Source organism: Coregonus lavaretus (genome assembly GCF_964263955.1).
Source record: "Coregonus lavaretus genome assembly, chromosome: 14".
Classification (NCBI taxonomy): domain Eukaryota; kingdom Metazoa; phylum Chordata; class Actinopteri; order Salmoniformes; family Salmonidae; genus Coregonus; species Coregonus lavaretus.
This window is the reverse complement of record NC_140001.1, coordinates 39582087-39608105: the sequence shown is the minus strand read 5'-3', so window position 1 is coordinate 39608105 and position 26019 is coordinate 39582087. Positions and strand designations below refer to the sequence as shown.

At 43.1% G+C, this 26019-nt stretch overlaps 1 protein-coding gene across 2 annotated transcripts in view; it reads right to left on the bottom strand.

Annotated features, from left to right (window-relative positions):
• Positions 1–6195: 6195 nt before the first annotated feature.
• LOC311141896 (F-box/LRR-repeat protein 17-like) overlaps positions 6196–26019 on the bottom strand; it is a 334017-nt gene continuing 314193 nt past the window's right edge. For both annotated transcript variants that reach the window (XM_084177395.1, XM_084177394.1), the window contains one exon: positions 6196–7793. In XM_084177395.1, the coding sequence (XP_084033521.1) occupies positions 7656–7793 (138 nt within the window). In that variant the 3' untranslated portion in view covers positions 6196–7655. The remainder of the gene's footprint in view (positions 7794–26019) is intronic.

Below are 26019 nucleotides of genomic sequence, written 5' to 3'. Positions count from 1 at the left end.
AGGTGTTTAGTCCCAGGGTCCTTAGCTTAGTGATGAGCTTTGTGGGCACTATGGTGTTGAACGCTGAGCTGTTGTCAATGAACAGCATTCTCACATAGGTGTTCCTTTTGTTCAGGTGGGAAAGGGCAGTGTGGAATGCGATTGAGATTGCGTCATCTGTGGATCTGTTGGTGCGGTATGCGAATTGGAGTGGGTCTAGGGTTTCCGGAATGATGGTGTTGATGTGAGCCAAGACCAGCCTTTCAAAGCACTTCATGGCTACCGGCGTGAGTGCTACGGGGCGGTAGTCATTTAGCCAGGTTACCTTCACTTTCTTGGGCACAGGGACTATGGTGGTCTGCTTGAAACATGTAGATATTACAGACTCGGTCAGGGAGAGGTTGAAAATGTCAGTAAAGACACTTGTCAGTTTGTCCGCGCATGCTCTGAGTACACGGCCTGGTAATCCGTCTGGCCCTGCGGCTTTGTGAATGTTGACCTGTTTAAAGGTCATGCTCACATCGGCTACGGAGAACATGATCACACAGTCGTCCGGAAACAGCTGGTGCTCTCATGCATGCTTCAGTGTTGCTTGCCTCGAAGCGAGCATAAAAAGGCAATTAGCCCATTTGGTAGGCTCGCGTCACTGGGCAGCTAGTGGCTGGGTTTCCCTTTGTAGTCCATAATAGTTTGCAAGCCCTGCCACATCCGACGAGCGTTAGAGCCGGTGTAGTAGGATTCAATCTTAGTCCTGTATTGGCGCTTTGCCTGTTTGATGGTTCGTCTGAGGGCATAGCGGGATTTCTTATAAGCATCCGGATTAGTGATATGCTCCTTGAAAGCAGCAGCTCTAGCCTTTAGCGCGGTGTGGAAGTTGCCTGTAATCCATGGCTTCTGGTTGGGATATGTACGTACGGTCACTGTGGGGACGTCGTCGTCGATGCACTTACTGCCGGTGACTGAGGTGGTGTACTCCCCAATGCCATTGGATGAATCCCGGAACATATTCCAGTCTGTGCTAGCAAAACAGTCCTGTAGGGTAGCATCCGCATCATCTGACCACTTCTGTATTGAGCGAGTCACTGGTACTTCCTGCTGGTACTTTAGCTTGTAAGCAGGAATCAGGAGGATAGAATTATGGCCAGATTTGCCAAATGGAGGGCGAGGGAGAGCTTTGTATGCGTCTCTGTGTGTGGAGTAAAGGTGGTATAGAGTTTTTTCCCCCTCTGGTTGCACATGCTGGTAGAGATTAGGGAAAACAGATTTAAATGTGCCTGCATTAAAGTCCCCGGCCACTAGGAGCGCCACTTCTAGATGAGCATTTTCTTGTTTGCTTATAGCCTTATACAGCTAGTTGAGTGCAGTCTTACTGCCAGCATCGGTTTGAGGGGATAAATAGACGGCTATGAAAAATATATATCTTGGTAGATATTGTGGTCTACAGGTTATCATGAGGGACTTTACCTCAGGCTAGCAATACCTCGAGACTTCCTTAATATAAGACATCGCGCACCAGCTGTTTTTGACAAATAGACACACACCCCCACCCCTCATCTTACCGGACGTAGCTGTTCTGTCCTGCTGATGCAAGGAAAATCCAGCCAACTGTATATTATCCGTGTCGTCGGTGAAACAGTTACAGTCCCGTTGGTAGGATAGTCTCGAACGGAGCTCATCCAGTTTATTCTCCAGTGATTGCACGTTGCCCAATAGAATGGATGGTAGAGGCAGGTTACCCAATCACCAACGAATTCTCACAAGGCACCCCGATCTCCCCCCCTGTACCTCCGTCTTTTCTTCACGCGAATGACGTGATTTGGGCCTGGTCTTGGAGAAACAGTATATCCTTCGCGTCGGACTCATTAAAGAAAAAATCTTCGTCCAATTCAAGGTGAGTAATCGCTGTTCTGGTTTCCAGAAGCTCTTTTTGGTCATAAGAGACGGTAGCAGCAACATCATGTACAAAATAAGCTACAAACAATGCAAAAAAACACACAAAATAGCACAGTTGGTTAGGAGCCCATAAAACGGCAGCCATCTCCTCCGGCACCATTCTCATGTAATCGTTGTCTGAAATCCATTATTAAGCAGTACATTTGTCAGTACACATTTTCTATTCTAATCTATTGTTTTCTATAGTTACAGGTCAGAGGTAGTCATATTCTGGTAATAGCACTGAGTGAGAGACTAATCTTAACAAAGCCAGGCCAAACCTGGCAGAGTCAGAGTGGATGCAAGAGTGGAAAACCAAAGTAATATTTAGTCAAGTAAGTCATATCTTCTGTGTAGTGAAAGGAGTTATATTTGTGGTTGCACTATGGCTTTGAACAACAAAGCATAGCAGTCCAAAACAAGCAGATGAGGTATTGTAACTCCTAGCTTCTCTCTGGGGTTCCCAGTGGCTGTATGGTTCCTTGCCAGCGTTGTTCCTCTGGATTCATGGATAGGTACATTGGCTTTCCCTCCACTACTCCACTGGAGCCCTGAGTCAGTGTCTATTACAAAATCAACCCATTAACATCTTCTCTATTCACAAGCCTGATTTTCCCCTACTGCAGAATCAACACAATTCTATGCGCTGAAATACTGCAGGTAGCTAGGCAAACAAAATACCTCGGTACACTATATGATGACGGACAAGAAATGTGTTTCTTTTTAGGTTGATAAATATTGAGCTTCGTCGACCGGCTGGGTCATGGGTAGACAAGTGATTGACATAATTTCAAGTAGGAAGGAAGAGTTTGGTTTTGGAAAGGGTTAAGGGTGAGCTGGGGGGGAATGCCGAGGGGTTGCCAGAGTAAAGTTGATTCAGTGTAGGATGTAACCAGGACTTTTAGATGAGTGGACCCTCCGCAGACTGACTGAGAGGAAGGGGAGGGAGACAGAAAGTGAGAATAGGAAGGTGGGAGAGACATGGTGGGAGAAAGACGAAGTAGGATGAAAGGAGAGCGGTAGAGAGAGAAGGAGAAAGAGACCTGAGTGACAGTACAGTAAACCTGGACAGGGAGAGAGAACACAGCTCAATAGCCAAAGCAAAGCTAGCCGGGAGAGGTTACCCAAAATAGTTTAACTGGTTTAGACCAGTTTCAGCAAGAAGCCAGGGTGAACTTACTGTACACAGAGTTCAATGTAAAACAGTGACAATTAGCCATGAAAAACACCCCTTTCTTGGTCTGTTAGCTTGATAATATCAGTGTCCTTGACAACTGACATGACAAATGTGCCATATGGTCACCGCCGATTCTTATCAGCTCCTCATATAAAATGTAACGAAGGGCATGAATATTTACTACGTTTAATTTCTCTATTGCTATTCAGTGCTGACTGCCTGGTTACTCAGCAGTGGCTCTTCCTGAGGGCAGCCTCTGAGCGAATGCGAGGCTAGCGAACACACCTTGATGAACATTGCAGAGGTCCGAGGTTCGCCGAGACGTCAAAGGAATCCACCTCAATCAGCGAGCGAATCGATGGCACACACTCACATTTGCCTAGGCGCTAATTGGCAGCAGTAAAAACTCAGCAGGCCGCATACTTTACCTCTGAGGGGAAATGGAGACGGTAGAAATAGCTCATTTGTAGCGAGCAGACCAGAGACATTCAAAATCACTGTCATTCTACAGCCAACAGCCAAATGATTTATGCATTTCCTTGCCAGGGCTAATGCGACAGAAGACTAACTGCACATATTGAGAGAATTGTATTTCTTTATGAGGCAGAAATAGAGAAGCACTCGACCTGAACAGTGAGAAAAACCTTCGGACTATAGAAAACGTCTGACTCTTCGGCTCCTGACAGAGCCTCTGTCAAGCAGAGGAGGCTGGTTGGAGGAGCTATAGGAGGAAGGGCTAATGGCTGGAATGAATGTAACGGAGTCAAACATTGTTTCCATATGTTTGGTATGTCTTTACAATGAGCCCTTCCATCTATATCTCCTCTCACCATCCTCCTCTGCTGTCAAGTTAATATCATCGGTAAACTGACATTAAAGTGAGTCTCTAAACCACCTCCACACAGTGAATAACACTAAGATATATTAATAAGATATATATCAATGGCATGAACAATTACAGAGGTGGTGTGAAGAGTTCTCGCTCTATCTTTAATGACATGGATGCTAGAGAGAGAGGGCAGGGAGGGCAGGGCTTTAGCGCCACTGGGAAACAAGCAAGAACCAATTAGTTTCTTAAACAGGGTTTGTCTGATAAGAGGAGGAGAAGAAGTGAGGAATGTGTAAGAAGAACTGTAAGAAGAGGTGATATCAGGGAGAGGCAAGGCCAAAAAGTGTCTTTCAGGAAATTAGCCTCTGAACCTCACACTCACAGGCTAACTTGTAGACTGGCCACACATTCTAAACAGCTTTCTACCCAAAGAACTACAATAGTGCGTCTGCTAAATGACGTAAAATGTAAATGTAATAGTGACAGACAGCCATGTAAATTCAAAAATGACATGAGCTATTTGATTACGATTCGGATAATAATAGTAATTGTTTGTAAAATAAAACCACAAACATATTGCATCCTCATCTAAAATACTGAATAAACAAATTAACCAAATATTTGTTAAAAAACAATGCATTTCTGGCCAATCACAGCTAACTTCGCAGCAGAATCAAAAAGGCTGTCAACTCAGGCTGTCAGTTTGAAATAAGACAGGAAGCTGTCATGTCAGGGAGAGTTTTTCCCTTCCTGTTTGACATTAGCTTCCCTGTTTCATCCTCCGACATGAAACAAACAAACACCTTGAACAGGAAATGAGCACTTGAAAGGGACAAGATCCTCCTCTTGATCGTCAAAGACGGGGGACATATTGAATGACAGCTTTTAGCGCTTTGACAACGTCGCTAGCGTGCTGGGAGGCAAGCTGACGCCTCTCCTCGTCTCAGATGCGTGGCTGCTATGATGCGAACAAAGTGCTGACCTTGAAATCACAAGATTCCCTGCAACGAGAGAGAGACTGGTTGATATGAGGGAACTGCTGAATATTCACAGTATCAAGGTGTCACTCTCTGAGGAATGATTCCAGTACAGCTACTAGGCTTTGGCATGCAACTGTATATCTTAACAGAGTGGATGGTTCCAGGATGTGACTTGCCCAAAAATCTACCTGGTTATGTTTTATAGACCAATTTGATGTTGATGAGGAGAACACTTCATGTAGCATGTTAAAGATTAATTTCAAATGTCACTTCATGTTTATTTCTTCTATCAAACAGAGAGCAAAAACATGAAAGAAATAAGAGACTAAGAGAGAGAGAGAGAGAAAGAGAGAGAGCGCTTTAAGTAGTAGTGTTTTATTCATCTGTATGTAAATCCAGTCGTTTACTGATTGCTTTAACAAATCAGGGATCAAGAGTGCCAACATCAAGCAGAGAAAAAGAAAGTTCATGTCGAGATTACAAAAAAACAGGTGTGGGGGTGCAGGGGAGGCAGGGGAAGAGGACTCGATCTGAAGTCTACAAGTCCTGACAAGGGATGTGTTCTTAATTGTCTCAAATCTCTATGTTTCTGTAAAAATATTACAGTGCTACTCCAAATCCTAAGCTCAGAAAACTACTAGTGTATACTGTCGAGTGACGGCTTCTAAAAAAAATGATTCCAGTTGGTTCAGACCATAGAAAAATACCCTGGTTATTTGCTTAATGAACATACCATTGACAGATGAGGAACAGATGAGGAACGAGAGAGAGAGAGAACGAGAGAGAGAGAGAGAGAGAGAGAGAGAGAGAGAGAGAGAGAGAGAGAGAGAGAAGAGAGAGAGAGAGAGAGAGAGAGAGAGAGAGAGAGAGAGAGAGAGAGAGAGAGAGAGAGAGAGAGAGAGAGAGAGATCTCACCTATTATTTTCAAAAGGGCATGATTATACGTTCTGAGCCAGTATCTTAGATCCTATTGCTAACAAAGATATACTGTAAATGCATGGCTACACAACTAATACTGTAAATATATGCTCAAACAAAACCAATATTGGGCTAAGTATAATCCTATAGTACAGTATACATACTGTGGAAATCACTAAGTTCTCATACAGCCGAGCACAATCCAAACCATTGATTATTACACCATCCTAATGGTACAGTATACAACATCATCTTCAACTGAGAGAAAGAGACAAAAACCATATCAGAGAAAGACATTACAAACTCTGACCCATCTACGTTCATTTTTTCTTTTCTTTTTTTTAACATTAAGAACAAGTACAGATATCTTCAAGACGATGTTTCTTTCAGAAGAGTTGAAGTATTGAACCTTTCTTCAGCCAGGTAAGTCATTGAGAACAAATAGCATTTTACAATGATGACTTTAAAGTGTAGGTTTCCATCAGTGAAAGTAGAGAGTTTCTCTGATTTACTCGTGTTCAGTGCTGAGAAACTACTCCTTCGGAACATGCTGAGCCGTTCTGGATAGGCTGACATTGCCCCTGACCACTGGTCCAGGGTCAGATATTGATTAATCTCCCTGATGGTTAAGGTTAGGATAAGGATCATCTGATCCTAGACCTGCGAGAGCAACTTCTACGTTGAACCCACTGTGTACTGTGACAGTAACAATGATTAGGGATGGCATTCAATGAAACCTGCCCTGCACAAACCAATATCCAACACTGCTCCTGTGCCACACAAATGTCCATCAACTATGTGAACGACATTTACTAGATGAAACAAAAACATATTAAGATTTGGAATGAAAATATGCATTTTAGTGAGCTGGAACAATATTTCCTTGCAGTTCTCCCGTGCAACTTGATTGAATCTCTCAACTGTACTATTTTATCAGGGAGTCATAGCCATGGTCCATCAGATGGGGCTTTGTTCCATACTGGGAACCTCATATTAGGTCAGGAGTTTACCCTGACCATGTGAGCTCAACAGGAAAAACTAGCCTATATCTTGGATCTGGAGTTTATCCTGATCAGGTCACATGGTCAGAGGACCCTCAGGTCCCTAGACACACATGACACACCTTTGATACTGTATGAACATCCAACAAAAAAGGTAGAAACACGTCCAGTATGAAACAACATTGACTTCACAGTGATGTCAAAACATGTAGCCCTAATGGTCAACGAGACCAGAGTATAATGTTTTTAACATGTTTAGAACAATGTTTCCTTGTTTTCAGTCGCTTCTCCATATCCTCAAGTCTGCTATTGCATCCAGACTGGAGTTGGAGGGCCCACAAAACTGCCAGCACAGCGGAAGTCAAACCTCAAATGACACCCTATCACCATGTACTGTAGCACTACTTTTGACTACAGCCACATAGGGCTCTGGTCAAAAGAAGTGCACTATGGGCAATAGAGTTCTTTGATACACAAGCCTAAGACAGAGGTATACAGTGATGTACAGTATGATTTGTGTATGACTTATGACTGAACTACAATGGAATCCAAAAAAGGTCCATAGATAAAATCAAAAATACATCTACAAAAATAAAAACAACCCAAAAACTACAGACATCTTTCCAGAAGGTGAACATGTGGATCAACAGGTTTGTTAATGAAAGAGTGTGAAGGTATTATTAAGTGTTTGTAGTAGTATGTTTGAAGTAAACATGATTGGCCATGTGGTGCGTTTTCACTTTGACTGTGCACACCGCCTATGTCAGTGTGTGTGTGCACATGCATGCGTATATGAGTGTGTGTGTGTGTGTGTGGGGGGGGGGGGGGTACAGCGGTGGCTATGAGGCGGTGGATGTGTTGGGGCTCCAGCCCATCTGATAGGCTCTCTCCAGGGTTCTCTTGCAGTCCTGCATCACCGTACTGAACACGATGTGAGGGTACTGAACCACCAGCCTCTCCACCGTCTCCTCGTTCACCTGCAAACACAACAGCAGAACACAAGACGCATTAAAGGCACAGTATGATACGGCTGGTTATATTATCGACGACTGAGGTGGCAGAGGAATAGACGCCATAATTCGCGTTAATCAAACAGAATTTGTTTTGTTGTCTGTTCTCTTAGGGTTGAGCCTTGATTGCCAAGGAGACAGTTGTGGGCCTGACAGCCCCGGCCACCTGAGGCTTTAGTGTCTGGTGGTTAAGCAACAGAGCATATCTGTCTAAATGATCCTCATGAGAGAACCAGAGGAGGAGAGAGAGAAAGATACGAAGGGAGAAAGTAAGAGTTCTCAGATAGAGAAAGAGACAAGGAGAGAGGCAAAGAGAGTTCACAGAAAGAAACAGAGACAGGGAGAGTTCCCAGAGAGAGACAGACTGAAAGAGACTGGGCGTAGAGACAGAAGACAAGCGTCTTCTTCTAATTAGTCCTCTTCATGCTCTAAGGGACAGGGGAATAACATGTAGTCAAGCACCTTCCCTGCGGTTCCATCAATCAGGGTGTCACAGCTAGCCTGAGCCAGGCTGACAGTGAGCAGGCCTAGGAGGGCCCAGGAGACCAAAGGGGTGAAGGATGTTAACCACAATCCACCCAGGCCAGAACCCACCCTGCTGCTGTCTCACTCTGGCATCAGGACACTGTCCAGTGGGAATATGTGTAAACACACACTTCCATGAGAAGAAATACACTCAAGCAAGCACACAAAATGTGCTTGTCTGGTCCGCAGCACTGCTGGTTTTCATTATTCCCCTCTAATCAGGGTCTGATTCAGACATGGGACACCAGGTGAGTGGAATCTCTGGACTGGATCATCAATGACATTCATAGGGTTGCCTAATTCCAGTGACTTTCCCAGAATTCCAAGGTTTTCCAGAAATTCCAGTTGGAAGATTCACGGAATCAGGAGGGAATAAGCCGAAATCCAGAATCCTCCAACCAGGATTTCTGGAAAATTACCTGAAGCAACCCTAGACATTCATCAACCAACTACCAGCGAAAAAAAAAAACCAGCAGTGTGGAACTTGAGGACTGGTTTTGACTCCCCACTGGTCTAGAAAAATAATATTAAAGGAAGAAGTGAAGTTTCTAATGTGTTGTAGAGCAGGGGTTCTCAACCTTTTTCCCCAGGACCCCCTTTTTATTATTGTTTATTGAGATAACCTATATTATATACACCACCAAAACATAGATTTTGTTTAATTTGAGGGACCGAGGAAAATGTTTAGGTTAAGAAGCGCATTTCCTGCTATTCCACGTAGTTTAACAAGATTCATGACAAATTTTAGGTCGGCTATTAAATGATAATAATATAATAATAATAAATGGATAAGGAAAAGTCCAGACCCGATTTCCCCAAATGTTATTCCGCTACCAAATATGTTTTATTATTATAATAGAATTTATATGAACCCTCAATTTAAATATACATATTCTCTTTTACAGAAAGATCAATTGATAGCAACAGAGTCACACATTTGGCTCTATTTGAACAAACCTAACACAACGGTAAATCTAAGCGCTGGCAGTAGCGCTATAGGTTCAGGGGTGTGTCAGGAATATTTTTGCTATTTTCACAGCTGTTATTAAAAGGGCTGGGAAAGGGCTGTGTTCTGATGAATAAACAAGTTGTATGTAGAGGGCTTGGCCACTCAAGGCGTTTCATGGCTTAATACGGCATTCTGTAGGTTATTGGCGGTCTTTGCCTTGTTGTCAACTCCAATTTGGCTGGGGGAACGGAATATTCTCATCCTAGTCCATTGTGGATTGATTTAGCAGTTTATTAAATAGCATAGGCTACAATAACGAGTGATAGCAAAAAACTAAAAACATCCAGTGTTTTCTCAATATGTTTGAAGTGTTGACAGTCAACATTGTTGTAATTCGCGTCAACAAGTATAGACCTTTATGCAGCACACTTCTCCTTAAATAAAAAATACAATAAAAATACTAGGCTCCTATAAATTGTATTGTATGTGTGAAGCACGTTCTCAATGAGAAAGATATAGCGCTATAGGACAGAGATATTTGAATAGCCTATGTCTGGAGGAGCAAGAGGCTCTCTTTTGGATACAATGGGGATGGATACAAGCCAAATGGAGCATGCACTGCAGGTATGTAAATTGTGAATAATGAAAGGCATGATGGAAAAAGCCTCAGGAGTAAACCATTTTAATGACCTTTTATGAATAGGCTAATGCATGGCCAGGATAAGAAAGACACCCTACGTATTGCTGTTGAACCAGCTTTTGTTCTCGTAGAGTAATGGTAGCCTACTGAGTTTTTTAGTTATTTTTATCAAATGAAAAGAAAACAAGCAATTGTTACAGGAAAATAACTTAAATGTTTCTAAATATGAGGGTCACCGGCCGCGACCGGCCGCGACCGGGAGACTCATGGGCGGCGCACAATTGGCCCAGCGTCGTCCAGGGTAGGGGAGGGAATGGCCGGCAGGGATGTAGCTCAGTTGATAGAGCATGGCGTTTGCAACGCCAGGGTTGTGGGTTCGATTCCCACGGGGGGCCAGTATAAAAATATATGTATTCACTAACTGTAAGTCGCTCTGGATAAGAGCGTCTGCTAAATGACTAAAATGTAAATGTAATGAAGGGTTTTTTACACACATAACAAATAATAACAGGAGCTAGCTAAAATAATATACAATACATAGATAAAAAGGGGATGTCCTCACTGTTTTGCTGCTGTCAAACTTGATCTTTAAATAAAGCTTTGGTGATGAAGATTTATTTCAAAGCGGTCTCACCAGCCAAACCCTTTGTTGATTGACTTGATTATTTGGTGAATTGGGCATGACAAAAAACTGCCTTCATTGAGAGGAGGGGAGGCCATGCTTGGTTTTTAATCAAATTAAACGAAATGGGAAAAAACACAAGTTGATGTTTCTAAATACAGTGGCTTGTGAAAGTATTCATACCCCTTGGTATTTTTCCTATTTTGTTGCCTTACAACCTGGAATTAAAATTGATTTTTGGGGGGTTTGTATCATTTGATTTACACAACATGCCTACCACTTTGAAGATCCAAATATTTTTTATTGTGAAACAAACAAGAAATAAGACAAAAAACTGAAAACTTGAGCGTGCATAACTATACACCCCCCCAAAGTCAATACTTTGTAGAGCCACCTTTTGCAGCAATTACAGCTGCAAGTCTCTTGGGGTTTCTATAAGCTTGGCACATCTAGCTACTGGGATTTTTGCCCATTCTTCAAGGTAAAACTGCTTCAGCTCCTTGAAGTTGGATGGGTTCCGCTGGTGTACAGCAATCTTTAAGTCATACGACAGATTCTCATTTGGATTGAGGTCTGGGCTTTGACTAGGCCATTCCAAGACATTTAAATGTTGCCCCTTAAACCACTCAAGTGTTGCTTTAGCAGTATGCTTAGGGTCATTATCCTGCTGGAAGGTGAACCTCCGTCCCAGTCTCAAATCTCTGGAAGACTGAAACAGGTTTCCCTCAAGAATTTCCCTGTATTTAGCACCATCCATCATTCCTTCAATTCTGACCAGTTTCCCATTCCCTGCCGATGAAAAACATCCCCACAGCATGATGCTGCCACCACCATGCAGGGATGGTGTTCTCGGGGTGATGAGAGGTGTTGGGTTTGCGCCAGACATAGCATTTTCCTTGATGGCCAAAAAGCTCAATTTTTGTCTCATCTGACCAGAGTACCTTCTTCTATATGTTTGGGGAGTCTCCCACATGCCTTTTGGCGAACACCAAACGTGTTTGCTTATTGTTTTCTTTAAGAAATGGCTTTTTTCTGGCCACTCTTCCGTAAAGCCCAGCTCTGTGGAGTGTACGGCCTAAAGTGGTCCTATGGACAGATACTCCAATCTCCGATATGGAGCTTTGCAGCTCCTTCAGGGTTATCTTTGGTCTATTTGTTGCCTCTCTGATTAATGCCCTCCTTGCCTGGTCCGTGAGGTTTGGTGGGCGGCCCTCTCTTGGCAGGTTTGTTGTGGTGCCATATTCTTTCCATTTTTTAATAATGGATTTAATGGTGCTCCGTGGGATGTTCAAAGTTTCTGATATTTTTTTATAACCCAACCCTGATCTGTACTTCTCCACAACTTTGTCCCTGACCTGTTTGGAGAGCTCCTTGGTCTTCGTGGTGCCGCTTGCTTGGTGGTGCCCCTATCTTAGTGGTGTTGCAGACTCTGGGGCCTTTCAGTACAGGTGTATATATACTGAGAACATGTGACAGATCATGTGAAACAGAGATTGCACACAAGTGGACTTTATTTAACTAATTATGTGAGTTCTGAAGGTAATTGGTTGCACCAGATCTTATTTAGGGGCTTCATAGCAAAGGGGGGTGAATACATATGCACACAGCTTTTCCGTTAAGTTATTTTTTTCATTTCACTTCACCAATTCGGACAACTTTGTGTATGTCCATTACATGAAATCCAAATAAAAATCCATTTAAATTACAGGTTGTAATGCAACAAAATAGGAAAAACACCAAGGGGGATGAATACTTTTGCAAGACACTGTACGAGGTTTACGGGCACAAAAAGCACATATCTCTTGTTCAATGTGCATATGGGAACTGTGCATCACGGCTGGATAGGCTGCGCTTCCGCTGTCAAAAGCCATGCCATAACCAACCGTGTTACCTCTAAGACCAGCTTTCAGTTGGTTTAAATATGCCCACCAGAGAATACTGAAATTGGCACTTTGGCACACGTTTTTAAAGGACACACCTAAGATATTGCCTCCCCTCCCACCTCAGCGCAAGCAAGCTCATATAAGACAGGTCAATTACCAATCCTGGCACCAGGGTTTGAAAATACAAGAGCGCCGGCTTTACCAGGTCGAAATTGCAAACGAGCGTGCGTTTCACAATTGCGCTGGCTTAACGCCAGCCGAAAATAGAGCCCATTGTATAAGATTTCCTTGACTTCTCGAAGAGATACGACTTCGTCGGGCACTTTACCCCTTTGTTTCTAGCCTAAAGCATTGTGGATTCATGCGTCGTTATAGATCGGTACATACAATCATGAATTCGTAAAAAATTAAAAATAAATAACCCTTAAATAAACGAAGGTCCCATGCCCTCCCCAGGCAACCCCTAGGTTGGGAACCCCTGTTGTAGAGGCTCATTAGAGAACCAAATGACAAGCCCTTGATTGCTTTCATAACATATTATGTATGCTATATTGTACTGAGGAGAATAGAACACTTCCCCCACCAAACTCGTTAATCAAGCCTTAATTACAATTACGAGGGATCTAAAAAATGGGCCTGTCAATTTGATGGGAGGCCATTACCTTCATTAATGCTAATTTAGTGCAGTGCTGTGTGCAGAGTAAACACGCTTGACTCAAAATGGCTCCCAATCAAAGCGCTGAATCATCTGCTAATTGCTAGTTGCAGCAACAATAAAACTATTTAAGCCGTAACACTACCACTGTTTGATGTGTGTGTGTATGAAAGTATTTCAATGACCTGTGTTGTTCTGTTCAGATGATTGGTTTGTTTTGGTCTTTTATGCCTGTTCTGTCTTTTTGACTGTGTTTTTCCCTGTTAGTCAGAACCAATTAATACACATTGGAAAAAATAGAAAGGAAATAAGTTAACTCAGGATATTTATTTAAATGTATTCCGTTAGTGAGAAGTAAGTTGGAGTCAAAAACGTGTTTTGATTTTTTACAAAGGCCATATGAAGGCTTACAGTGCCTTGCAAAAGTATTCATCCCCGTTGCCGTTTTTCCTATTTTGTTGCATTACAACCTGTAATTTAAATGGATTTTTATTTGGATTTAATGTAATGGACATATGCAAAATAGTCCAAATTGGTGAGGTGAAAATAAAAAAATAACTTGTTTAAACAAATTCTAAAAAATTAATAACGGAAAAGTGGTGCGTGCATATGTATTCACCCACTTTGCTATATAAGCCCCTAAATAAGATCTGGTGCAACCAATTACCTTCAGAAGTCACATAATTAGTTAAATAAAGTCCACCTGTGTGCAATCTAAGTGTCACATGATCTGTCACATAATCTCTGTATATATACACCTGTTCTGAAAGGCCCCATTGTCTGCAACACCACTAAGCAAGGGGCACCACCAAGCAAGCGGCACCATGAAGACCAAGGAGCTCTCCAAACAGGTCAGGGACAAAGTTGTGGAGAAGTACAGATCGGGGTTGGGTTATAAAAAAAAAACTGAAACTTTGAAATCCATTATTAAAAAATGGAAAGAATATGGCACCTCAACAAACCTGCCAAGAGAAGGCCGCCCACCAAACCTCACGGACCAGGCAAGGAGGGCATTAATCAGAGAGGCAACAAAGAGACCAAAGATAACCCTGAAGGAGCTGCAAAGCTCCACAGCGGAGATTGGAGTATCTGTCAATAGGACCACTTTAAGCTGTACACTCCACAGAGCTGGGCTTTACAGAAGAGTGGCCAGAAAAAAGCCATTGCTTGAAGAAAACAAAAAGCAAACACGTTTGGTGTTCGCCAAAACGCATGTGGGAGACTCCCCAAACATATGGAAGAAGGTACTCTGGTCAGATGAGACTAAAATTGAGCTTTTTGGCCATCAAGGAAAACGCTATGTCTGGAGCAAACCCAACAACCCTGAGAACACCATCCCCACAGTGAATAATAATAATAATAATAATATGCCATTTAGCAGACGCTTTTATCCAAAGCGACTTACAGTCATGCGTGCATACATTTTTGTGTATGGGTGGTCCCGGGGATCGAACCCACTACCTTGGCGTTACAAGCGCCGTGAAGCATGGTGGTGGCAGCATCATGCTGTGGGGATGTTTTTCATCGGCAGGGACTGGGAATGATGGATGGCGCTAAATACAGGGAAATTCTTGAGGGAAACCTGTTTCAGTCTTCCAGAGATTTGAGACTGGGACGGAGGTTCACCTTCCAGCAGGACAATGACCCTAAGCATACTGCTAAAGCAACACTCGAGTGGTTTAAGGGGAAACATTTAAATGTCTTGGAATGGCCTAGTCAAAGCCCAGACCTCAATCCAATTGAGAATCTGTGGTATGACTTAAAGATTGCTGTACACCAGCGGAACCCATCGCACTTCTAGGAGCTGGAGCAGTTTTGCCTTGAAGAATGGGCAAAAATCCCAGTGGCTAGATGTGCCAAGCTTATAGAGACATACCCCAAGAGACTTGCAGCTGTAATTGCTGCAAAAGGTGGCTCTCCAAAGTATTGACTTTGGGGGGGGGGGGGGGGGGGGTGAATAGTAATGCACGCTCAAGTTTTCAGTTTTTTCGTCTTATTTCTTGTTTGTTTCACAATAAAAAATATTTTGCATCTTCAAAGTGGTAGGCATGTTGTGTAAATCAAATGATACAAACCCCCCCAAAACTCAATTTTAATTCCAGGTTGGAAAAATGGCAAGAGGCGTGAATATTTTCGCAAGCTACTGTATTTCCATGTGAGGTTTTGAGATCCTTCTACTGATGATGTGGACATTACCTTTATACAGCTCAGAATGTATAAAGGTAAAACCTTTGTATTAAATAATGAATATACCTGATCTGATGCACTAAAAACCAATACAATTACAAAAACAAAGGGAGAAGGATAAAGCAAAGTGATGCATGAAATATGAATTACTGCATCATTACAATCTTACAGGATTAATGCCTGTCTTTTTTCAAAATAAATAAATCCCAATCCCCTGTCCTATACTGAGTTCTTCACGGTCCCCTATAAAACAAAGCCATGCCCTTTCCAAGACATGATGACATCACCACACCTGCTTGGTATTTACAGCCAGCGCGCTCGTGCGCACACACACACACACAATTTGTATTGTGAGCCAGAGTCTATGTAAAGACATGAAGGTCACTACTCAGCACCGTGTGTCTGGGGGTGTTTTCACCAAACCCTGATGTACTACTCTGAAAGAGACCCATATGAAACTGTAGAGCCATAATATGATAGAGCATATCGCAACAGGCTGGTGCTTTTCATCTTCAAATCAAATCAAATTGTATTGGTCACATACACGTGTTTAGCAGATGTTATAGCGGGTGTAGCAAAATGCTTGTGTTTCTAGCTCCGACAGTGCAGTAATATATAACAAGAAATATCTAACAATTTCACAACATATACCCAATACACACAAATCTAAGTAAAGCAATGGAATTAAGAATATATAAATAAATATATGGACTAAGATACAGTAGAATAGTATAGAATACAGTATATACATATGAGATGAGTAATGCAAGATATGTAAACATTATTAAAGTGACTAGTGTTCCATTTATTAAAGTGGCCAGTGATTTCTAATCTATGTATATAGGCAGCAGCCTCTAATGTAGTAGTGAAGGCTATTTAACAGTCTGATGGCCTTGAGATAGAAGCTGTTTTTCAGTCTCTCAGTCCCAGCTTTGATGCACCTGTACTGACCTTGCCTTCTGGATGATAGTGGGGTGAACAGGCAGTGGCTCGGGTGGTTGGTGTCCTTGATGATCTTTTTGGCCTTCCTGTGACATCGGTGTTGTAGGTGTCCTGGAGGGCTAGTAGTTTGCCCCCGGTGATGCGTTGGGCAGACTGCACCACCCTCTGGAGAGCCCTGCGGTTGTGGGTGGTGCAGTTGCCGTACCAGGCGGTGATACAGCCCGACAGGATGCTCTCAATTGTGCATCTATAAAAGTTTGTGAGGGTTTTAGGTGCCAAGCCAAATTTCTTCATCCTCCTGAGGTTGAAGAGGCGCTGTTGCGCCTTCTTCACCACACGGTCTGTGTGGGTGGACCATTTCAGTTTGTCAGTGATGTGTAAGCCGAGGAACTTTAAGCTTTCCACCTTCTCCACTGCGGTCCCGTCGATGTGGATAGGGGGGTGTTCCCTCTGCTGTTTCCTGAAGTCCAGGTTCATCTGCTTTGTTTTGTTGACGTTGAGTGAGTGGTTATTTTCCTGGCACCATACACTCCCAGAGCCCTCACCTCCTCCCTGTAGGCTGTCTCGTCATTGTTGGTAATCAAGCCTACTACTGTTGTGTCATCTGCAAACTTGATAATGGAGTTGGAGGCGTGCTTGGCCACGCAGTCATGGGTGAACAGGGAGAACAGAAGGGGGCTGAGCATGCACCCTTGTGGGGCCCCAGTGTTAAGGATCAGCGAAGTGGAGGTGTTGTTTCCTACCTTCACCACCTGGGGGTGGCCCGTCAGGAAGTCCAGGACCCAGTTGCACAGGGCGGAGTTCAAATCCAGGGCCTCGAGCTTAATGATGAGCTTGGACGGTACTATGGTGTTGAATGCTGAGCTATAGTCAATGAACAGCATTCTTACATAGGTATTCCTCTTGTCCAGATGGGATAGGGCAGTGTGCAGTGTGATGGCGATTGCATCGTCTGTGGATCTATTGGGGCGGTAAGCAAATTGAAGTGGGTCTAGGGTGGAAGGTAAGGTAGAGGTGCTATGATCCTTGACTAGTCTCTCAAAGCACTTCATGATGACAGAAGTGAGTGCTATGGGGCGATAGTCATTTAGTTCAGTTACCTTTGCTTTCTTGGGTACAGGGACAATGGTGGCCATCTTGAAGCATGTGGGGACAGCAGACTGGGATAGGGAGAGATTGAATATGTCCGTAAACACACCAGCCAGCTGGTCTGTGCATGCTCTGAGGACACGGCTAGGGATGCCATCTGGGCTAACAGCCTTGCGAGGGTTAACACGCTTAAATGTCTTACTCACGTCGGCCATGGAGAAAGAGAGCCCACAGTCCTTGGTAGCGGGCTGCATCGGTGGCACTGTATTATCCTCAAAGCGGGCGAAGAAGGTGTTTAGCTTGTCCGGAAGCAAGACGTCGGTGTCCGCGACGTGGTTGTTTTCCTTTTGTAGTCCGTGATTGTCTGTAGACCCTGCCACATACGTCTCGTGTCTGAGCCGTTGAATTGCGACTCCACTGACGTTTTGCCTGTTTGATTGCCTTACGGAGGGAATAACTACACTGTTTGTATTCTGTCACATTCCTAGTCACCTTGCCATGGTTAAATGCGGTGGTTCGCGCTTCCAGTTTTGTGCGAATGCTGCCATCTATCCACGGTTTCTGGTTAGGGTAGGTTTTAATAGTTACAGTGGGTACAACATCTCCTGTACACTTCCTGATAAACTCAGTCACTGTATCAGTATATATGTCGATATTTTTCTCTGAAGCTACCCGGAACATATCCCAGTCCAAGTGATCAAAACAATCTTGAAGCGTGGATTCCGATTGGTCAGACCAGCGTTGAATAGTCCTTAGCACGGGTACTTCCTGTTTGAGTTTCTGTCTATAGGAAGGGAGGAGCAAAATGGAGTTGTGGTCAGATTTGCAGAAAGGAGGGCCTTGTATGCATCCCGGAAGTTGGAGTAGCAGTGGTCGAGTGTTTTAGCAGCGCGAGTACTACAGTCGATGTGTTGATAGAACTTCGGCAACCTTTTCCTCAAATTTGCTTTGCTAAAATCCCCAGCTACAATAAATGCAGCCTCAGGTTAAGTGTTTCCAGTTTGCATAGAGTCCAGTGAAGTTCTTTGAGGGCCGTCGTAGTATCGGCTTGAGGAGGGATATACACGGCCTTGAATATAACCAAATAAAATTCTCTTGGGAGATAATACGGTCAGCATTTGATTGTGAGGTATTCTAGGTCGGGTGAACAAAAGGACTTGAGTTCCTGTACGTTATCACAATTAATCAGAAAACATAAACCTCCACCCTTCTGCTTCCCAGAGAGATATTTATTCCTGTCTGCACGATGAACTGAGAACCCAACTGGCTGGACCGACTCGGACAGTATATCACGAGAGAGCCGTGTTTCCGTGAAACAGAGTATATTACAATCCCTGATGTCTCTCTGGAAAGAAACCCCTCGACCTGAGCTCGTCAACTTTATTATCCAGAGACTGAACATTAGCGAGTAATATACTCGGAAGCGGTGGGTGGTGTGCACGCCTCCTAAGTCGGACTAGAAGACCGCTCCGAGTACCTCTCCTCCGGCATTGTTTTAGGTCGGCCTCTGGAATCAGTTCAATTGACCTGGGGGGAGTGAACAAAGGCTCCGCTTCGGGAAAGTCATATTCCTGGTCGTAATGCTGGTAGTGCTGGTGAGTTACCGCCGCTCTGATATCCAATAGTTCTTCCCGGCTGTATGTAATAACACAAACAATTTTCTGGGCTAATAACGTAAGAAATAATACTTAAAAAACGAAATACTGTAAAGTTTCCTAAGAGCAAGAAGCAAGGCAGCCCTCTCTGTCGGCACCATTTTAACACACAGATCCAGGATGTCAGCCACACATATCTGGAGCCAGGCATATACTTAGGATATTTACTCCAGTTTAACTTCAAAGATGCAGTTCCTTTGGATCTGAGGGGATCCTAATGTTGTCTGACATGACAATGTGCTGTTGTCAGAGAGACAGAGAGAGCGAGAGAGAAAGAGAGAGACCGAAACAGAAAGACAGAGACAGAGAGCGAGAGAAATAGAGACAGAGAGAGAGGACAAAGACAATCCTTTCCGATACCATATTAAAACCCCCCTCTTTCATTTGGACAAAACATACACAACTCTTTAATCAGTAACAGAAACTGAAGTGAAACAGTTGAGCGAAAACATTGGGTTAATCATTTCCATTTCAAGTAAAGACTAGGTTCTGTGTAGCTCAGTTGGTAGAGCATGGCGTTTGCAACACCAGGGTTGTGGGTTCGTTACCCACGGGGGACCAGTATGAAAAAAATAAACAATGCACTCACTAACTGTAAGTCGCTCTGGATAAGAGTGTCTGCTAAATGTAAATGTAAAATGTTCTGTAAAATAAAGTCTAATCCTTTTTCCTGAATGAGTGTTCCTCAGACACCATGTCCCATCTATCTGTGATTTAGAGCTCAATAGTGTCTTTGTGTCTGTGTATCGACAACTGTTCCTTTGCGTTGCACTTCAGCCATCGTTCAGGCTAGCAGTAACTGGCCGGTAGTAAAGGTGACCTAGGCCTTTCAGAGTGTTAGCAGTAACTGGCCGGTAGTAAAGGTGACCTAGGCCTTTCAGAGAGTGTTAGCAGTAACTGGCCGGTAGTAAAGGTGACCTAGGCCTTTCAGAGAGTGTTAGCAGTAACTGGCCGGTAGTAAAGGTGACCTAGGCCTTTCAGAGAGTGTTAGCAGTAACTGGCCGGTAGTAAAGGTGACCTAGGCCTTTCAGAGAGTGCTGCGTTGCCGCTCTCCCTATTACTGCCAGGGGTTTTAAGAGCCACTCTCACATGCAAATGTTCTCCATCACCATGTAAAATATACATTTACCGCCTGCACCGGGCCTTTCGAGAGGAACCACGTCACTAAAACACCTCGTAAAGATGACAAACGCTGGCGTGGTGTACGGTAGCACTGTGACGTCCCAGGGAAAAAGGGGCTCGTAAATCGATAATCAGATACACAAGGAAAAGATGCATATCAGTGGACAAGGACGAAGAGCAGCCTGGTTGCCAGTCTTTTCCCCCTAATGTTGTTGTTGTTATTGTTGTCATGAGTGGGCTAAAGCAGACACAGACCTGGCAACATGGAGTGATCCTGAGTCTAAGGGAAAATATGAGAACAATTGTGGTGGATAAGGAAAGGAGTAAATGAATACCTGGCATATGTTCCCTGGGACTCCATTCAAACAAAGAGAACACGGAACCCATGTTCCACCATTGTGTTTTAAAATACACATCACCTCAGTGCAGTAAAACAGATCAGATATCCAGAAGGAGAATGAGTATTTAGATGAAGGTGAAATGGAGTATAATTTACTCAAATGTGCACTCAATCAGAAATGGACGACAACTCAAAACATCCTTCCACTTGTACTGCTCATTATGCGCTCTCTGTAAACATCAAAAGAGACAAACACGGCCAATACTAAAGCCTCTTTCCACTCCCATCCACAGAGTGCATCAGTCACCCACTAAATACATTTGGGGGACAATGTTTCAATGGGCAGTTTAAGCAGCTGAAGAATGCTGTGCATCAGATCTCTCAGTAAAAGCCAGTTTAATAAACAGGCTGGATTTAAACAGGCTGGATTTATAGTGGCCCTAAAAGTGCCTGCAGGAAAAGCTGCAGTTGTAAAGTTTCTAAACGAGTGACTGGACGGACAGCAGATACTTCTCTGGTTCTGATAAGAGCTAAGAGGAGAGGGGAGGAGGAAGAAAGGAGGGAGTAAAAAGGAGAGGAGAAGAGTGCGGAAGGCAACAAGTGTGATTGAACAGACATGGTTGTGAATGGCACATAAAGGGGTCATAACATGCTATGAAAAAGAGTGGGTATGTCTTCATATAGTGCCTTCAGAAAGTATTCACACCCCTTGACTTTTTCCACATTTTGTTGTGTTACAACCTGCATTTAAAATTGATTAAATTGAGATGTGTCTGTCGCTGGCCTACACAATACCCCATAATGTAAAAGTGGAATTATGTTTTTAGAAATTTTTACAAATTAATAAAAAATGAAAAGCTGGAATTTCTTGAGTTAATAAGCATTCAACCCCTTTGTTATGGCAATCCTAAATAAGTTCAGGAGTTAACATTTGCTTAACAAGTCACATAATAAGTTGCATTTTCTCACTCTGTGTGCAATGATAGTGTTTAACATGATTTTTGAATGACTACCTCATCTCTGTACCCCATACAGTGAGGGAAAAAAGTATTTGATCCCCTGCTGATTTTGTACGTTTGCCCACTGACAAAGATATGATCAGTCTATAATTTTAATGGTAGGTTTATTTGAACAGTGAGAGACAGAATAACAACAACAAAAATCCAGAAAAATGCATGTCAAAAAATTTATACAATTATTTGCATTTTAATGAGGGAATTTGACCCCTCTGCAAAACATGACTTAGTACTTGGTGGCAAAACCCTTGGTGGCAATCACAGAGGTCAGACATTTCTTGTAGTTGGCCACCAGGTTTGCACACATCTCAGGAGGGATTTTGTCCCACTCCTCTTTGCAGATCTTCTCCAAGTCATTAAGGTTTCGAGGCTGATGTTTGGCAACTCGAACCTTCAGCTCCCTCCACAGATTTATTATGGGATTAAGGTCTGGAGACTGGCTAGGCCACTCCAGGACCTTAATGTGCTTCTTCTTGAGCCACTGTGTGTTTTGGGTCATTGTCATGCTGGAATACCCATCCACGACCCATTTGCAATGCCCTGGCTGAGGGAAGGAGGTTCTCACCCAAGATTTGATGGTACATGGCCCCGTCCATCGTCCCTTTGTGGTCCTCTGTAGCTCAGCTGGTAGAGCACGGCGCTTGTAACGCCAAGGTAGTGGGTTCGATCCCCGGGACCACCCATACACAAAAAATAAATAATTATGCACGCATGACTGTAAGTCGCTTTGGATAAAAGCGTCTGCTAAATGGCATATTATTATTATTATATTATGCGGTGAAGTTGTCCTGTCCCCTTAGCAGAAAAACACCCCCAAAGCATAATGTTTCCACCTCCATGTTTGACGGTGGGGATGGTGTTCTTGGAGTCATAGGCCGCATTCCTCCTCCAAACACGGCGAGTTGAGTTGATGCCAAAGAGCTCGATTTTGGTCTCATCTGACCACAGCACTTTCACCCAGTTCTCCTCTGAATCATTCAGATGTTCATTGGCAAACTTCAGACGGGCCTGTATATGTGCTTTCTTGAGCAGGGGGACCTTGCGGGCGCTGCAGGATTTCAGTCCTTCACGGCGTAGTGTGTTACCAATTGTTTTCTTGGTGACTATGGTCCCAGCTGCCTTGAGATCATTGACAAGATCCTCCCATGTAGTTATGGGCTGATTCCTCACCGTTCTCATGATCATTGCAACTCCACGAGGTGAGATCTTGCATGGAGCCCCAGGCCGAGGGAGATTGACAGTTATTTTGTGTTTCTTCCATTTGCGAATAATCGCACCAACTGTTGTCACCTTCTCACCAAGCTGCTTGGCGATGGTCTTGTAGCCCATTCCAGCCTTGTGTAGGTCTACAATCTTGTCCCTGACATCCTTGGAGAGCTCTTTGGTCTTGGCCATGGTGGAGAGTTTGGAATCTGATTGATTGATTGCTTCTGTGGACTGGTGTCTTTTATACAGGTAACAAACTGAGATTAGGAGCACTCCCTTTAAGAGTGTGCTCCTAATCTCAGCTCGTTACCTGTATAAAAGACACTTGGGAGCCAGAAATATTTCTGATTGAGAGGGGGTCAAATACTTATTTCCCTCACTAAAATGCAAATCAATGAATAACATTTTTGACATGCATTTTTCTAGATTTTGTTGTTGTTATTCTGTCTCTCACTGTTCAAATAAACCTCCCTTTAAAATTAGACTGATCATTTCTTTGTCAGTGGGCAAACGTATAAAATCAGCAGGGGATCAAATACTTTTTTCCCTCACTGTACATACAATTATCTGCAAGGTCACTAAATCGAACAGTGAATTAAACCAGATTAAACCACAAAGACCAGGGAGGTTTTCCCAATGCCTCGCAAAGAAGGGCACCTATTGGTAAAAAAGCAGACAATTAATATCCCTTTGAGCATGGTGAAATTATTAATGACACTTTGGATGGTGTGTCAATACACGCAGTCACTACAAAGATACAGGCGTCCTTCCTAACTCAGTTGCCGGAGAGGAAGGAAACCGTTCAGAGACTATAAAACAGTTACAGAGTTGAATGGCTGTGATAGTAGAAACCTGAAGATGGATCAACAACATTGTAGTTACTCCACAATACTAAGCTAAATGACAGAGTGAAAAGAAGGATGCCTGTACAGAATACAAATATTCCAAAACATGCATCCTGTTTGCAATAAGGCACTAAAGTAAAACTGCAAAAAAAGTGGCAAAGAAATTAACTTAATGTCCTGAATACAAATCATTATGTTTGGGGCAAATCCAACACAACACATCAATGAGTACCACTGTTTTTAAGCATGGTGGTGGCTGCATTATGTTATGGGTAAGCTTGTCATCGACAAGGACTATGGAGTTTTTTTAGGATTAAAAGAAAAACGGAATAGGCACAGGCAAAATCCTAGAGGAAAGCCTGGTTCAGTCTGCTTTCCAACACACACTGGGAGACAAATTCCCCTTTCAGCAGGACAATAACCTAAAACACAAGGCCAAATATACACTGGAGTTGCTTACCAAAACGACATTGAATGTTCCTGAGTGACCTAGTTACAGTTTTGACTTAAATCGGCTGAAAGATCTATGGCAAGACTTGAAAATGGCTGTCTAGCAATGATTAACAACCACCTTGACAGAGTTTGAAGAATTACAACAACAAAAAAATGTGCATTGCTCTTAGAAATGTACCCAGAAAGACTCACAGCTGAAATCGCTACCAAAGGTGATTCAAACATGTATTGACTCAGGTGTGAATACTTGTGTAAATGAGATATTTATATATTTCATTTTCAATACATTTCCTAAAATTTCGATTTTGAATTCAGGCAGTAACACAACAAAATGTGGAATAAGTCAAGGGGTAAGAATACTTTCTGAAGGTACTGTAATTCTGTAGCAGCTGGTACCTAAAGAGAAACCAGTCCAGGTCTGGTTCTCGTCACCAGATTACATCCCTGAGCAATGACTCACTGAATCTCTCTCTCTCTCTCACACACACACACACATGCACGAACGCACACACACCTATACAGCATCAGAGCGAGCGGCAGCCTCAGTGCCAGAGACAGAGGTAAAGCTCTGTGGGTCAGCGCGGGGTTGGAGCAGCTATGTTAGTAAACCCTCCACTCCATCATGTGTGACAAAGAGAACATGGGGAATGTGTTCAGGGCAACCCCAATTTCTCCCAACATGCCTGGCTTTTTATCTACACAGGGAAGGAGGCATTTCATGACCCAAGAGGGCAGAGACTGGCCCAGAGAAACAGATCACTGAACACTAGTAGATTTTTTTTTTCTCTCTTAGTGTTTTTATATATTTAGGAGTCAAACACCACAGGCACACACGAACACACACTCCTAGAGAACATAGTTAATTGGTACCATCATTAAATAAATGGTCAACTCACTTAAATGGTCAACTCACTTAAAACTAGAACATTATAATAGAATAATAGTTTTAATGTTTACAATACAGGAAACTCTCCCTTCAACCTCAACGCACACACTGGACAAGCATTGGAAAACATGCAGGGGATTTTCCCTAATCATAAGTAATAACTACTTATATCAAATCAAACTACTTGTGTCAAATAAGTTCTGGTCCTGTCATTGATGTCATAAAGTAATGTCTATATAATTTGTCATATGTTGTACTCAGGTGTAATGAGACTATTAGGATTGTATGTACTGTCCCCATGCTATTACTGGAGCTGAGGGACTTATACTGAACCAAAAATATAAACGCAACATGCAACAATTTCAAAGGTTTTACTGAGTTACAGTTCATATAAGGAAATCAGTCAATTGAAATAAATTAATTGTAACCGGCCATCAAATCAGCCTTCAATCATCACAGACTGTTGACATTGGAAGATGTTCAAAGATGTACTGTACTTTTGGCTTATCTATCAATCCAGAAGAAACATGAAGATGTGCATTGGAGAAAAGGAAAAAGACAGTCCTTTCATTAAAAGGGACAGCAGTCACATTGGTACTCTAAACATGTCACAGCTCTTGAAACTCATTTCTGATCCAGCTCTGTAGATCCAGTGTGCATTGATTTTCCACATAGACTAGTATGGGTCTGCGTCAGAGTAATGTAAACCTAAGAGACCTGTTGACTGATGCAGGCTTCACTTGATCTCAACAGGCTAATCTTGCTTTTTTCCTGAGACAGAAGAGACATAGTACAGTACCGTACAACACACACGCACGCACACACACACACACGGAGGGGCACACACACACACACACCCCCTCACGGACGCACAAATCTCCGGAAGCTAGCAGGAACAGATTCCAGAGCAGCTTACTGGGGTCAGAGACATGAGGAATTCCATAAGGAAAGCGACAAGAGGGCTATTGTGTTGGGGTTACAGTAGCCCAGAACACTGCCCCTTTAACTGCCCCTGGAATGAACACAAGGACACCCTGACCCTGTCCCTTTAAAGGGACAAAGTATTCTGAGATCTGTGACTGGCAAATTAGGGATCAGTCTTGGTTAAGTAAAGCATTACATCTCTCGGTACACATCTCATGTGGTTCTGTTAACCTCCTCTGACTGGAGGGTAAATG